General features: G+C 38.4%; 1 protein-coding gene across 1 annotated transcript; it reads left to right on the forward strand.

Moving 5' to 3' along the window:
- Nucleotides 1-1,554: 1,554 nt before the first annotated feature.
- On the forward strand, nt 1,555-6,355 carry LOC121295693 (high mobility group protein B3-like). The gene is made up of 5 exons (XM_041220660.1): nt 1,555-1,627; nt 3,894-4,057; nt 4,230-4,372; nt 4,714-4,888; nt 5,359-6,355. The coding sequence occupies exons 2-5, from the start codon at nt 3,908-3,910 to the stop codon at nt 5,515-5,517; spliced, it is 627 nt and encodes a 208-aa protein (XP_041076594.1). The 5' UTR covers nt 1,555-1,627; nt 3,894-3,907; the 3' UTR covers nt 5,518-6,355.
- The last annotated feature ends 7,688 nt before the right edge of the window (nt 6,356-14,043 follow it).

A 14,043-nucleotide genomic window follows, 5' to 3' on the forward strand; every position in this document is an offset into this window, starting at 1 on the left:
GCACTCTCTGTGCCAGCGGTACTCTCTGTCTCTGCAGAACTCTCTGTACCAGCAGCACTCTCTGTCTCTGCAGCACTCTGTGTCTCAGCAGCACTCTCTGTCTCTGCAGCACTCTCTGTCTCTGCAGCACTCTGTGTCTCAGCAGCACTCTCTGTCTCCGCAGCACTTTCTGTCTCTGCAGCACTCTGTCTGAGCAGCATGGTCTCAGCAACACTTTGTGTCTCAGCAGCACTCTCTGTCTCAGCAGCACTCTTTGTCTCAGCAGCACTCTCTGTCTCAGCAGCACGGTCTCAGCAGCACTTTCTGTCTCAGCGGTACTCTCTGTCTCTGCAGAACTCTCTGTGCCAGCAGCACTCTCTGTCTCTGCAGCACTCTGTGTCTCAGCAGCACACTCTGTCTCAGCAGCACTCTCTGTCTCTGCAGCACTCTCTGTCTCTGCAGCAAGGTCTCAGCAACACTCTTCTCAGCTCAGCAGCAGCAGCACTTTTCTCAGCACCAGCCTGATCCTTTCTAAAATAAAATAAATAAAACACATACACACACCACATTATATCAATCTTTAAAATATATACTGTCCAATCCAGTTGCAAAATATTTTAAAATATATTTAAAAAAAAAAAGAAAAAAAAAAAAAAAGAAATGAATTTCAAAAAAATAGAAACAGTACTCTATCTTGGCTCCGTTATGATGTATTTATTTAGCAGACACCTTTACCCAAGTCGACTTGCAGAGATTAGGGTGTTTGAACTAAACAAAGTCACTTACGACAAGGTCTCATACGAAAGATCACACAGTAAGCGATTTTTTAGGATCACGCAATGAATGAGCTGGGATTTGAAGCGGGTCCTCCTGGTTACAAGCCTTTTTCTTGGACCACACGATACATTGTAATAACGTTTGTTTAGTATTCTTGCATATTTTTCTCTTCAACCACCTGCGCTGCTATCTCGTTCCTACTATTCACAACAATCAACTTTAAATGGCTACTTTAACTATCAAGAAAATGCTTGTTTATTCTTTAAAATAATATTTGAATAACACAGCATTGAGAACTTAGTTTTAGTCCAGCTCACAAATATCAGGACCACCTGACTTTATCTGAAATTGAATCCTATCAATTGACGAACGCTATATTTAAGATGTTCCGTATTTTTTATTTTGTATGGGGGGGATAACATTTTTTTTTTTTTCTAAATTGCATTTTTTTAAATCATTTTGACAGGTTCTGTAACTAATTGTTATCATTGTATTTAATGCAACCTTTACCACAGTACAGTACCCATTCATTCATACAGCTGAAGTTGCCTTTATAGTACAGTATTACAACCCTGCCCCACGTACCATTGCACAGCCACTATAGACCTGGGAACTTCTGATTTGTTGTTGCAAAACTTTTCGGCGGGGATTTTTCAAAGGTGAGCGATGCAAGTTTCTGTAACAGCCAATTGGAAACGTGGGTTTGTGAATATGATTAGATGAGCTGTCCAATGACAAGCCGCGGGGGCTGTTTTAAACCAGAGACTCCCGCAGCCAATCAGGCTGCTCTCGTATTAAGCTAGCGCGAGGCTGTATACAGCGCTTAAGAGTGCGGCGAGGCTCAGAGATAGCATACAGGCAAACAATACAGGTACGTTAAGCATCGGGTTATAGTGGAAGTAATGTGACTTTGTGGGTTTTCAAAAAAATGTGACCTTTTGGTTTTTGTCTAAATTAACTTTCTTGGCGATATGTATTACTTTTTTGTATTTGTTTTTTTGGAAAATGTTGTTAATTATTTTCAGCTTTTTGCTAACTGTACAGTAAATTGTGTTTAAAATAGTATATTTTTTATTACCGCGTCAGCTTTTGGACAGCAGCTCAAATATCTACATTTAATATTGATAGCGTGTCTAGTTGTGCATGTCATCTTGTCGATTTTACGGACAAAACTATCAAAAACACGGTAATTCTCGAGCGAGGCATCCGTGTTTAAATATCTACTGGTAGTACTGTTCCTTGAGGTTTCGTGCTCGATTAAAAAAAAACTTTGCCTATCGCCAAAGTTTATTCAATTTAAATGTACATTTTAAGATTAATTTGCTGTGAACTCGCGTAAATAGAACATTTGTGAAAGGGCTAATACTTAGTTTTTTATTCTCCACACGCAGAGCTGCTGTGTACTATGTGCAGTAATAATAATAATATGGCTGGCACTGTACGTCTTGTTCTTGTTAAACTAGACGGAGCTTCAAAACAGGGATGTATCTGCTGTCTAATTCTTCTCATAATAATTTTAGATCCTTGGACGTGTTCGTTTCTCTTGAGTTTCTTCCGTCTTTAATAGTCTGTATGTCGAAAACCCGAGAAATTTATCTAGAAATATGAATTGCACTTTTTTGTTTCTCGCAGTACTTGGGTTGTACATAATGCATTAAAATGGCTGGCGATTAAGCTCTTCACGAGAGCAGACTCTAGCATTGAAAATGGACAGTCGGGATGAAACTCAAATCGCGTTCCTGGCGTTCAGAAAAAATCGGATTCCTTCTCTTCTCTATGGATATGTCTATTCCTATCTAGCTACGTTAAAACATTTCGAATTTATTTAATTTTCCCCTTATTTTGACCTCCTGTCTGTGCACGAATGGCTGTAGTAATGTAATGGCTGGCGCATAGCCTTTGTTACAGACAGCATTGCGCCAAGCGGCAGTCCGGGAAACAACTTTACAAAACAGTTACCTACTCTAAACCCCCGTTTATAACGAGTAAAACTATTTAGGAAACAAAAAGAACAGACTTTCGGCTACATATTGTGCGTTTTATAATTGTTGTTTTTTATGTAAATTTAGCCAGGATCGGCTTTGTAATCAGAGGGGGTGTGTGTGGCTTTGTTAACTATAGCAGCTAAGCCTCCCTCTCGGTAGCAAAGCAGGAGCCATTTTAGTGAATGGGAGCTATGGCAAACAACAGCAAACCCTTCTCTATATAGTCGCCACCAATACCATATACTTGTACTGGGAGAAAAGTAAGCGCTTAACAGAATAGGTTCTAAACCCAAAATTTAGAACAAATTTCGAAAAAATAGCAACAAGAGGTGAAAGAAGGTTGGATTTAAGAGGGAGTTTCTTTCATGAGAGAGAATTTTACAAAATGGATGATGAATTATTGGTGCTGATGACCTGCTTTTTATTACAACGGAGCCCTAATTCCAATGTGAAGACCGCGTATATCGCAACATGCAGGCTAGCTACCTTTCTATAAGCGAGCGGGGCAGTTCACATTCCCAGGCTAATTTTTTAAATGTAGTTAACCTTGGGCGGGGGCAAGCGGAAAACATGGCGGGGGACAAAATGGATTGCATTTTAATTCGATTAGATATATACATTTTTTTTAAACTTTCTAGTCTAGACAGTGTTTTAAATTAGTAACTTATTTACTGCAGTTCATCGTAAAATATGGAATTACTATTTTTAAACTAATACGGTATAAAAAAGTAACTGTCTTTTTTCCTGAAATGCCAAGTTTACAAAGTGCTTTATTTTTTCTCCAATTTCTCCAGTTAGTTGTCTTTAATTATATCTTGTAACTAATCAAATTTACATCTGTGCATTTCAATGCCCCCCAGCTCCTCCCCCTTCAGTTGTTGGGGCTGCACTAAAACTGCCTAAGGAACAGGTGGTGGTGGACACCTCGCTAAAGCGAGCCAAAGCCAGTTGGTCTGCCCTTAGAAAAGACTTGCCCATTTATTACAATAAAACACAAGCTGAAGTGTAGCAATTTAGTTTCTTTGTGTAAATAGTGACAAGTGTACAATTATGTACTGTATGGGAGAATCTACTCTACTGGTTTCTTTGCAATACTAAACCAGCAATAGGCCTGCTTGGTGCATTAACTGTACTTGTGTTTTCTTTTTGTAGAAAACACAATCAAAATGGCAAAGGGAGACCCCAAGAAGCCCAAAGGCAAGATGTCTGCCTATGCTTACTTTGTGCAAACTTGCCGCGAGGAGCACAAGAAGAAAAGCCCTGATGTTCCTGTAAACTTTTCAGAGTTCTCCAAGAAGTGTTCTGTGAGATGGAAGGTAATGACTTCAAATGGCTTGCATGTCTACATCTCGGTAGAAGCAAATTAATTGGAAGGTGAATTGCTAGCCTAATTGGAGTTGAGCTGATAACTTGTGCTTATTTCAACTAGCCAGAAGAGAATTGATCGTATTTCTAGATGGCTCAGTCTTTCGTGTTTATTTTTTCCAGACCATGTCTGGCACTGAGAAGTCTAAGTTTGAGGACCTGGCAAAACAAGATAAGACACGGTACGATAATGAGATGAGAGACTATCAGCCAGGAGGAAAGGGTGGCAAGAGAAAGAAGGACCCCAACGCACCCAAGAGACCACCGTAAGTGTAACTAGCCTTCTCTTGCGGGGGGTGACACCCTTAAAGGCCAAGTTGTCATTAATAAAACTGGCATCGTCTATGATTCTGTTTTTGTATTGTAGTGATTTGCCTTGTGCTAAAGAGGGCCACTGCACAATCTCAAACTGTCACATTTGTTTGTAGAAGTTTAATGGATTGTTTTTGATATTTTTCAAAATGGCTATTCAAATTGAATGTGGTGATTCACCTGGTATGCTTCTGCAATTAGTCCAAGGTGGTCCAATAAATCTAATTTTACTGCAACATTGCAGATATCTACATTTTTCCAAAATGTGTTGAACTATACTCTTTCCTTCCTCTAGATCTGGTTTCTTCCTCTTTTGCTCAGAGCAACGTCCTAAAATCAAAGTTACCAACCCAGGCCTCACTATTGGTGATGTGGCCAAGAAGCTTGGTGAGATGTGGAACAACCTGACTGAAGCCACAAAAAGGCCCTATGTGATAAAGGCAGGCAAGCTAAAGGAAAAATATGAGAAGGTATGGTGTTTTATTTTTAAATAACTTTTTGTATCTGAGGAACATGCTCATCCTAATTCTTCCTGGGGGACTGGGTGTAATGGTTTCCAGTCTAAAAGGTCCTCTATGGGTATATTTGACTTTTTTGGCACTTTGTGTTAATTGTCCCAGGCAAACAACATAGTGACTTTTTGCTGAAAAGGATTCCAGCCTATTCTCATCTATGTATTTAGTTTTAATACTAGTCCCTTAAGTGCAGCCACACAAATAGACCCACAACAAGAGGCTGAAGGGACCTGGCTGAGAAGGGCTGTCTCGATACAGCTGCAGACCCTCCTCATAACTGGGTGATTGGCAAAAAAATTTTAACCCCCCCCCCCCCCAAAAAAAAAAAAAAAAAAAAAATCAAATGATTGTAAAGACCTGTAGCGTTAACACAATTAACACAATAGCACTTTTTCTCAACCCCCCCCCCCCCCCCCCCACAATAGGACGTTGCAGAGTACAAGTCCAAAGGAAAGGTTGACTCTGCAAAGCCGGCTGCAAAGGCAGCCCCCAAGAAGAGAGTAGAGGAGGAGGAGGATGAGGATGATGAGGAGGAGGATGAAGAGGAAGATGAAGAGGAGGATGATGATGAAGATGACGAATAATTTAAGCCACTTTTATTTAATTTCTTTTCAGCATGATTACTATAGGGTAGGGAAAACACACATTGCAATGTTGGTCCCCTCTCCCCCATCCTTTTGTGGACTCAATGCTGTCTAAGTTTTAAGCAGATTTAGTTGCAGCAAAGTCTGTGACCAGTTTTGAAACTGGAATATTCAACTGCTTTGTACATTAAGTTTAAAAAAAAAAAAAAAAAAAATTTTAATTCAGCTGTGTTTTGTATATGTCAACACTCAATCTCAAGTGTTCTCCTTGCTCTATGTATTATGTTGGTTGTGTAACAAAGCATTTAAATTTTTTTTTTTAAATTGTAAGGTGGTGTATAACTGGTTGAAATGGTTATTGACTTAGATTATCTTTGGTTTTAAATTGTACAGAGATCTAGTTTGTAAGAGACTTGTATCAATATTGTGGTGCTTGCTTTAAGCTTTTGAGCTCCTTCACAGTGGCAAAGGAGCAACAATAGCTTTTGGTGTGCACTATAAGTGAAGCCAGTGTCTACACTACATTGGGGGTATCTCTTTAGCGTAAAAGTTGTCTTTCTGTATATAGCTAACAAGCATTCTGCAGCAATTCAGTACAGGAAGGGGTGCGAAATAGCATGAAATATTTATGTGGATGGGTGGTTTTTTTTTTTAAGTGCAGTTTTTAAACTGGTGTTTTTGTAGGATAATCCACTCTTTTCAAAGCTTGGGGTGCGTGCAACAGTCAAGTTACAAATCCTGTACTGAAGCCTTTGCATCTAAAGTATAATTTCATTTTTGTATGTTTAGAATGTTAAGATGTTTTTGAAGTTAATAAAACAGTATTACAATTTTTAAATTTTCTTCTTTGACTCCAGTCCTGTTTGCCTACCTTTTTACTTGCTATACTGCTTCACTTTCTAAAGTGAGACCTTGGATAATGGCTGCAAATGCTGGCAGAGATTCAAATTGTCTTAATAGAAGGGGATATTTTAAATCCTGTTTTTATTCTTTAAGAGTAAATGTTTAAAGATGAAATATTTAAGAGTTTTAGTAACTTAAAGAAATAACTCCTGTACATTACTTTGACATGTGTAGTGCTGTCTCAACATGGAAGACTTTCAATAAGGAATATTGACCCTGCACAGTCTAAGCACTTAGGGCTGGGTGAGGTACCAATAGCTCAGCCATGGTGAGCTGCTTGTACAGAATGCAGTCCTTTCTGTTTTGTTACAAGTTTTAAATATTATTGTTGAGAATTAATACAACATGTGGCCCTTAGCCAGTGAGACGCTCATTCTGGTGTAGGAGCTTGATCCAGTCATGTCTTTAAATTATGGAATTGAGTGGCTTGGAGACTTTGAGCCAGCTGTAATGTAACAGGTTTTTAGTCCACTACACTAAAGCCCCTTTCACATTGGCATGCTCTACCTGGGTCGCGACCTGGTGTTATCTATGTAATTTCACAATGCTTTTTGAAGAGCCAGGGTCGACCTGCGTGACAAGCATGAACACATGTTCACGTGACTAGCCTTTCATCTGTTCAAGCTTTTCTGGACTGAATAGCTAGCCCTACTGATTTAGAACAAGTTTTTCTTCAGTGCTCCACATCATCCCTGCAGCAATCTGACTCATGTGTCTAAACAGTAATCTGAATATACAGAAACAATATACAAACGGTCATCTTGCATTTGTCTTGCTCGACCAGGCTGAAAGTGTGTTAACCCGCATGTTGAGGTGGGTTGCTGTTGATCGGTGTGTGTGGCTTCACACTACGTGGGAATATATATTTTGAAAAAGAGCGTTATACATCCCCATGTGTTAGAACTGTTTAAATAATGTACCTGTAATTTTTGTTTTCAGTTACCATGACAACTCTCATGGCTGTGCTGGGTTGGGACCAAGTGCCTCCACTGAACAGAACTCTGGCAGAATAATGCAAGTCACAGTGCGAAGTCTACAAAACAGTACAAATCTAAATATAAAGTGACTTTGCACTAATGCCCCCTTTACCCAAATCTGTTTGTGTTGTACACACACACATATATATATATATATATATATATATATATATACACACACACACATACACATGGATCCTCTCTTGTGTTCTTGTTCTATGTATTTTGGTGGTTGTGAAAGCATTTAAACAAGTCTGAAAAATTGAAATGATGTTGAAATACAGATTTAACAAATGGTACAGCAGCAAGAGATTGAGAGAACAGAGTAAGGGACTGTAATGACTTAATTTGCCCTGCCAAAACATCAGTATTCCAGATCATGTTTACTGGCCTACTACTGATTACTACATTACAGTGACAACAGTTCAATGTATTATCAGTTTCTAACCCCCCCTTATCTCTTCAGTGTCAGCTGTGTGATTTTATGTCAAGTTTTATGTTATGCTATGTATCGCAATATGGTACATGTTATGGTCCTGAAAGGCGATCTTGTATAATTAAATAACCAGGAATTATTACCTTGTTAAAAGACAAAACATGACTGAGATGTAAGCATGTATTCATAGCAAATACAAATTGCAAGTAGCTATGTATTGCTTTTGGTTATTTATCTTGATGCACTCAATACACTCCTAAAACGCCCTTACCTCCCGTAACATTACAGCCTTGTGTTATATTGCTGTAGCCGGTTCAATCTTTGTGCCTGTGAATCCCAATTCTGCTGCACCACGCTTCAGATTTACTTCATGTTGGTTTTAGGACCTCACTGGAGCAGTATTCAAAAGCATTTATCAGCAACATCAATATTATTATTATTTTTTAAAGAAAACACAATATTGAAAGACTTAGTTGTTTCTTGTTAGTTCTGTTAGCAGTTTATTTTTTACAAACTTATCCCAGTGGTAAATGCTGTGCGAATGTGGCCCAACGACTTTAAGTAGGTCCTAACAGCTGCAGCACAGGAAAAGAATCTAATTGATATTGTGTCAACGTGAAAATAAACTCTGGAAAACGCAGAGACAATTTTAAGAAAAAAAAAGTTTCAGCAAAAATGTAAAATCTTGGTTTAGCAGCCGCATGTTCAGTCTCTTTGCAGTTTCAATGCAGAGCTGTAGTTTTCAGTTGCTTTATTTTTGTACATGCAGGCAGCTTTATCAGTCATCCACTACAGTCCTCAGGGGAGCCCTTACAAAGAGCCCCTCTATGTGTTCCAGTTGTACCTGGAGGCTTCTGTGGATGCATTGCCTCTCCGGATGTGTTGTTCGGTCACATCGTTGATCTGTTTCAGTTGGAAAAGAGTGCCTCCTCAGAAACTGTGTCTTCACTGCTCATAGATGTTTTTTGAGTTTATTCTGTGTATTTGATCAGAAAAAGATACAGGTAGGAGCCTATTTGGGTGCCTGGACCCCAGGTCTGTAAGGTAATGTATCATCTGGAATCTGGTATGTTTTGCTTTTATTGAACGCAAACTACAACAAAGATTTTAGTCAGTTTCCTGCTTGCCAGATGAAGCTGTTATCATTAACAATGAAATGCTGATGTTTTGTTTCAGTGACTGAGTAAAATGGTTCATTGTTGGCACCTGAATGAAACTTGTAGGAAATAGAGATGAGGGTGATAATTTGATCACAATAAGATTGTTCTTTTATTATTACAATATGCATTTGATTCCCTTAACCACTGATTCAACTAAGCTGTTTGTTTATGTAGGAGTGGATGGGTTTTCATTTTTTGTTTCTGTCATTTATTTGTTCCAGATCTTGCTCCTTTTACACAAATGGTTATTATTGATTTATATTTTCTAGAACTTGTAACAATGCTAATACTTGACTTTAGATGAGTATGACAATGTTACAATGACAAATGCAGTTAAACAAGTCAACATCATTACAGCATGTGCTCTGTGTCTTGTAAAAAGCTTGGTGTTCTGTGACCTTGACCTGGAGGTCATATATCAAATTTTTAGCACAATTCTTGCATGTGACCTCGGGCCTCAATGGTCTTTCAGATGAGAAAATAAAATCTCCCTTAGCAAATATCATCATGACAGAACAAGCGGTTCTCTAGATATATGCAAATCACATGCCCACCTCTACTCCATGCATCCCCAGTGGGGAGTAATAATAAACTGAAGGAGGATAGGCTGTAGAATGAACACTCCTCACACAACTAATGTGTTTCACATTGCTTTAACAATAAAACAGTCTTTGGGCGCCACCTGCTGAATATTGTTGAGACTACAAGATAAAATCTGACACCCTTTTCCACCAGACATACAGTTATGGCCAACAGCTTTGCATCACTTAGAATTTTAGGATAGGGACATCATTTTGATATTTCTATTTAACATCATGTAATCAAAGGGACCACAAAATGATATTGTAAAAGCCTACTGGAAGCTACAAAGCAGTACGTAATTCAATATGTTAACGTAACATTACTCAGCAGGTTTTGTTTGACTTTATCAAGCAAAACTAGTTAATTCTATGGAGCGATGCAAAACTTTTGTCCATAGCTATAGACACATAAAAGAACAGGTTATGGGATCATAGCAAATGAGCAGAGGATGTGGGTAAGGCTTATTGTTTGTTCACACTAACCCCAGAAACCTTGCTCTTTCCTCGCTAAATAGCTTGGTTTCCTTTAAATACATACACAGATACCTCACTATTATAGATTTACTGCCCATGAACAAAAGCAGAACAAAGCAGGTTCCTGTGATGGTGTAGATGGGTACTGCAATGCATGTGCCCCACACCAGTCATCTCACATTTACTCAGGTGTCCCAATACTTATTGAGGGTAGTGTCCGCTGGTAAAAGATTGTAATGTTGGTTGGAAAACACTTCTAGGTAGTAGGCAGCTAAATCCAATTTAATTATAATATAAATAGAAAGAAAAAATATTTTATAAGGGATTAAGTGATTGTGGTTTGTAGCTAATACATGTTTTTACTTCTGTTTATTCTACAGATCTGAAATATCAGTTTTTAAAGACACACATGATATCAGGTACTACCTACCTGAATCTGATTTGAAAAACCAGTTTTAAGATAAAAAACACTTTTGCTTTAATGTGTTTCTTTCAACACTGCACATTTGACACCAGCATAGATAATGGAAGTGCAAAGCAAGTGCAATTTATTGAATTACTTTGTTAGCTATCACTACCCTGACTGCTGCAAAACTAGAATTCTGTCTTGAAATACTGCCTTGTGAAACGGACAGCTAATGCTTGCCTAATAGCACCTGTTTTGTGATATGCTGTTAAAAAAAATCATATATAAAGGAAGCGGCACTCGAATATCGTCAATATGATCATGCTTCCTTTTCTGAATTGGTGGATAAAAGACTCTAGGGAGCTGTTCGGAGACACAGATTTCTGAGGTGCTTCAGACAGGAGCCGAGGAGCGTGTGATGAGTAGAAATGGTAAAGAGGAGGCAGTTTCAAATGTATTTACACTTCCCTTTGTGGTTATGAGTTCTCTTACGCCCAAATTAAGTTACTGTCATTTTTGGTTCCTTTGACCTTGTCTGGAGTATCCAAAGTGCCTAAAATCAAAACTTGTGATCAGACTGTGACATGCTTTGAATGGAATGGGGAAGGCTGTTAGTCCCAGCATTTTGGATTTTTTAGATGAGCTCCAAGCGAAGTCAAGGCAGATTTAAAGAGGTAATAACTTGATATTGAAGCAACAGAGCCCAGAGCCACCCAGAACGATTGCACATATTATAAAATAGTAAGGGCTAGATAGATACAGTGCCGAAAAAAGTCTGTGAACCCCTTAGGATTTTCACATATTTCAAACCTAAAATGATTAGATCTTAATTTAAGTCCTAATAATAGATACAGATAAAACCTGATTAAACAAATGACACAAAACATGATGCTGCATTTACTTCACTAGCTTTCTTCTTCAGGTGAGCGGGGGCGAGGGGGGGGGGACTGAACGTAAAAGGGTGCCGGGCAGTTCAGTATATAGTGTGCGTGTGTAATGAAAGTAGACTCTGACTACGGCAATGCAAAAGTTCAAAATTCTTTCAGCCAAACTTTCAGTTTAGATGGCTTAGCAAAGAATATCCATAGAGACTTTCAAGGTCGCACTCTTGTCATCTTGCTTCAAAGGGATTCGGTATTTAACTGCTGCTGTTTATTTTCTTCAAAAAATATTTTTATTAATTTAAAAACATGATGTTTGTTTTTATAATCATAGTTTTAAATCAATGTTTAACATTGAACTCCACAAAGCATTAAGTTGACATAAGGACGTCGGTGTTCCGAAAAAACGTAGGCTATTCAAGAGAGTTGTGATTTAAAAATAATTTTAATAAAGGTAAACAGCGCCATCTTGTGGCTTGCTAAAATGCAGTCCGTGGTGTCTGCTTTTTTTTATTTTTTATAAATTGTATAGAAATGTATATATCGTGAATTAAAACTATATTAAAAGCCATAATGACAGAAGATGACTGTCTTAATATAATTAAGAGTTATTTACATTAATTATATACAGACTGCAATGCATATGGTAACAGAAAGGAGAGGTGGTCTTTCACAACACGATATTATTATATATTATTTTTACTTGGTTTGATAAAAGATTTGGCCCTAAAATATTTTGAAATTATATATGATGCTTTAAATGGTAAACAGCTGTTTACACAAAAGGTTTTCATATTGAAAGTAGATTACAGCTTCCCTTTCTCCAGCAGCAGCTCAGTCTTGTTATCAGCCCATCCCTGTTACCTGAACTGGAGAAGTCTGACTTGACAAACTGTTTACATGTAGGAGCAGTCCTTAGCTTGTCAATTAGAGGTCAGCTAATGAATCACTGCTAACTGACATTGGCAGAGGCTTCTCCCCTGTGCATGCAAGTTTATGGGAATACGATTCAATAATACAAAGTGTGCAGTCGTAGCATCTCAGCGTTTATAGTACAGCATGCATGGTAAAACACTATGGAGTGTGATTTCAAGACAAACAACACTTAACATGCATCTTTGGTAATTGTGATCTGTACTAGGAGTGTTCTTAGTGTTGGGCTGTGGGTTTCAACCCCCCCCCCCCCCCCCCCCACTACATTATAATATCACACTTAATCCTAAGATTCTATTCTTTCAGTCTTAAGTGATCAGTGTTTCCATGTGCACAGAGTTACATTCTACATCATCCTCATGTCAGCTTAATGTTCCCGCATGTAAACAATGTGGGAGTCTTCTCAAACCACTTTCCCCTGAGGAAGCTGCTTGCTTGTGCTTTGTTAAATACACAAAACATGAACTGTTCCCTACTCTGCTTCCTGCTGCCGCTACACCCTGTGCAACACCGCCCACAGGAGCACCACCCCAGCCAAGCCCGCTCTACCTATCCTGGGGCTTGCTGAACCGTTGGGTTGGTGGAGGAGAACTCTTCTGTAGGTCCTCCCTGTTCAACCCCCGCCAATCCCACACCCAGGGCTGATCCACTTTACACATATTGACAAATTATTACTGATATTCTTGAAAAGAAAAAGGAAGCAATTATTAAAGTAGTCGTGGTTTGCTTTTTCTTGCTATATCTAGAGATCTAGTTTTTCTTTTTTTTCAGTGACAGCACGAAGGCTGCACTTTGAGATTCAATTTGGTTAATAACAACAAGCACTGAAAAGCAGACAGTAATAGGCTACATTCAAAACAAAGATATGGATAATTAGAAAACAAAGAGGTTCACACCAAAAACAGAAGAATTTAAACAAAGTTTTTTAAAAAAGCAAGGAAATGAAAATACAAGAAGAAAAACACATACTCACATAAACCTCACAAAGTCATGATTTCACCAGGTACCCAAAGAAGACCAGAACAAACACCTTTCGAATTTCATCTTGTCAGTAAAAACTAAAATGGGGATGACATGAATGTAACATTTTCTACAGCAGCCCTTTGCAATTTACACAAACAAAAGAAACTATCTCAGCCAAACAAAAAGGTAAGAAATAATAATATACCAAATAATAACATGAGTCAGATATATTACCACTCAAAAATATGTGTCTCATTCCAATGTTCTCAAATCATAAACACTTCCATATGGGTCTCATCCTATTGTACATTTTTTCTATTCTATCAGATTCCAGCAATAACAAGAAGAATGCTCTCTGATCAGACTCATGATAGTGGTTATCTGAACAGTATCATGACTATACAACTCATCTGAGTCTGTGGCTCTTGAAGTGACTGCCTGCTGGAAGAGGTCCAGGCAGTATGTGGGGTGTTGCTGTTGCTGGCAATGCTCTGATCTTATAATGTTTTATTCACAGGATTTCTTCAGAGCAATACTCAATAGGGCTTTCCAGACTTTCTTGTTTCATTAGCACTGTACGTCTATGCTAACTACTGACCAGTTCACATGTCTGCAACAGCGCCAACAAGACAAAACCCACACATTAGATAGGACTGGGTATTATACATGCTAACCCACTCTATATAGCTACACTGATGTTTTCAGATGAAACAGTGAAGTGATGACATAAAATGAACTTCACAACCTAACAGCATGTTAACCAGAGCACAAACTCCTACTGCTAATGAAACAACCTGAAGAAAAAACAATCT

This window comes from Polyodon spathula, chromosome 20 (assembly GCF_017654505.1).
Source record: "Polyodon spathula isolate WHYD16114869_AA chromosome 20, ASM1765450v1, whole genome shotgun sequence".
Lineage (NCBI taxonomy): Eukaryota > Metazoa > Chordata > Actinopteri > Acipenseriformes > Polyodontidae > Polyodon > Polyodon spathula.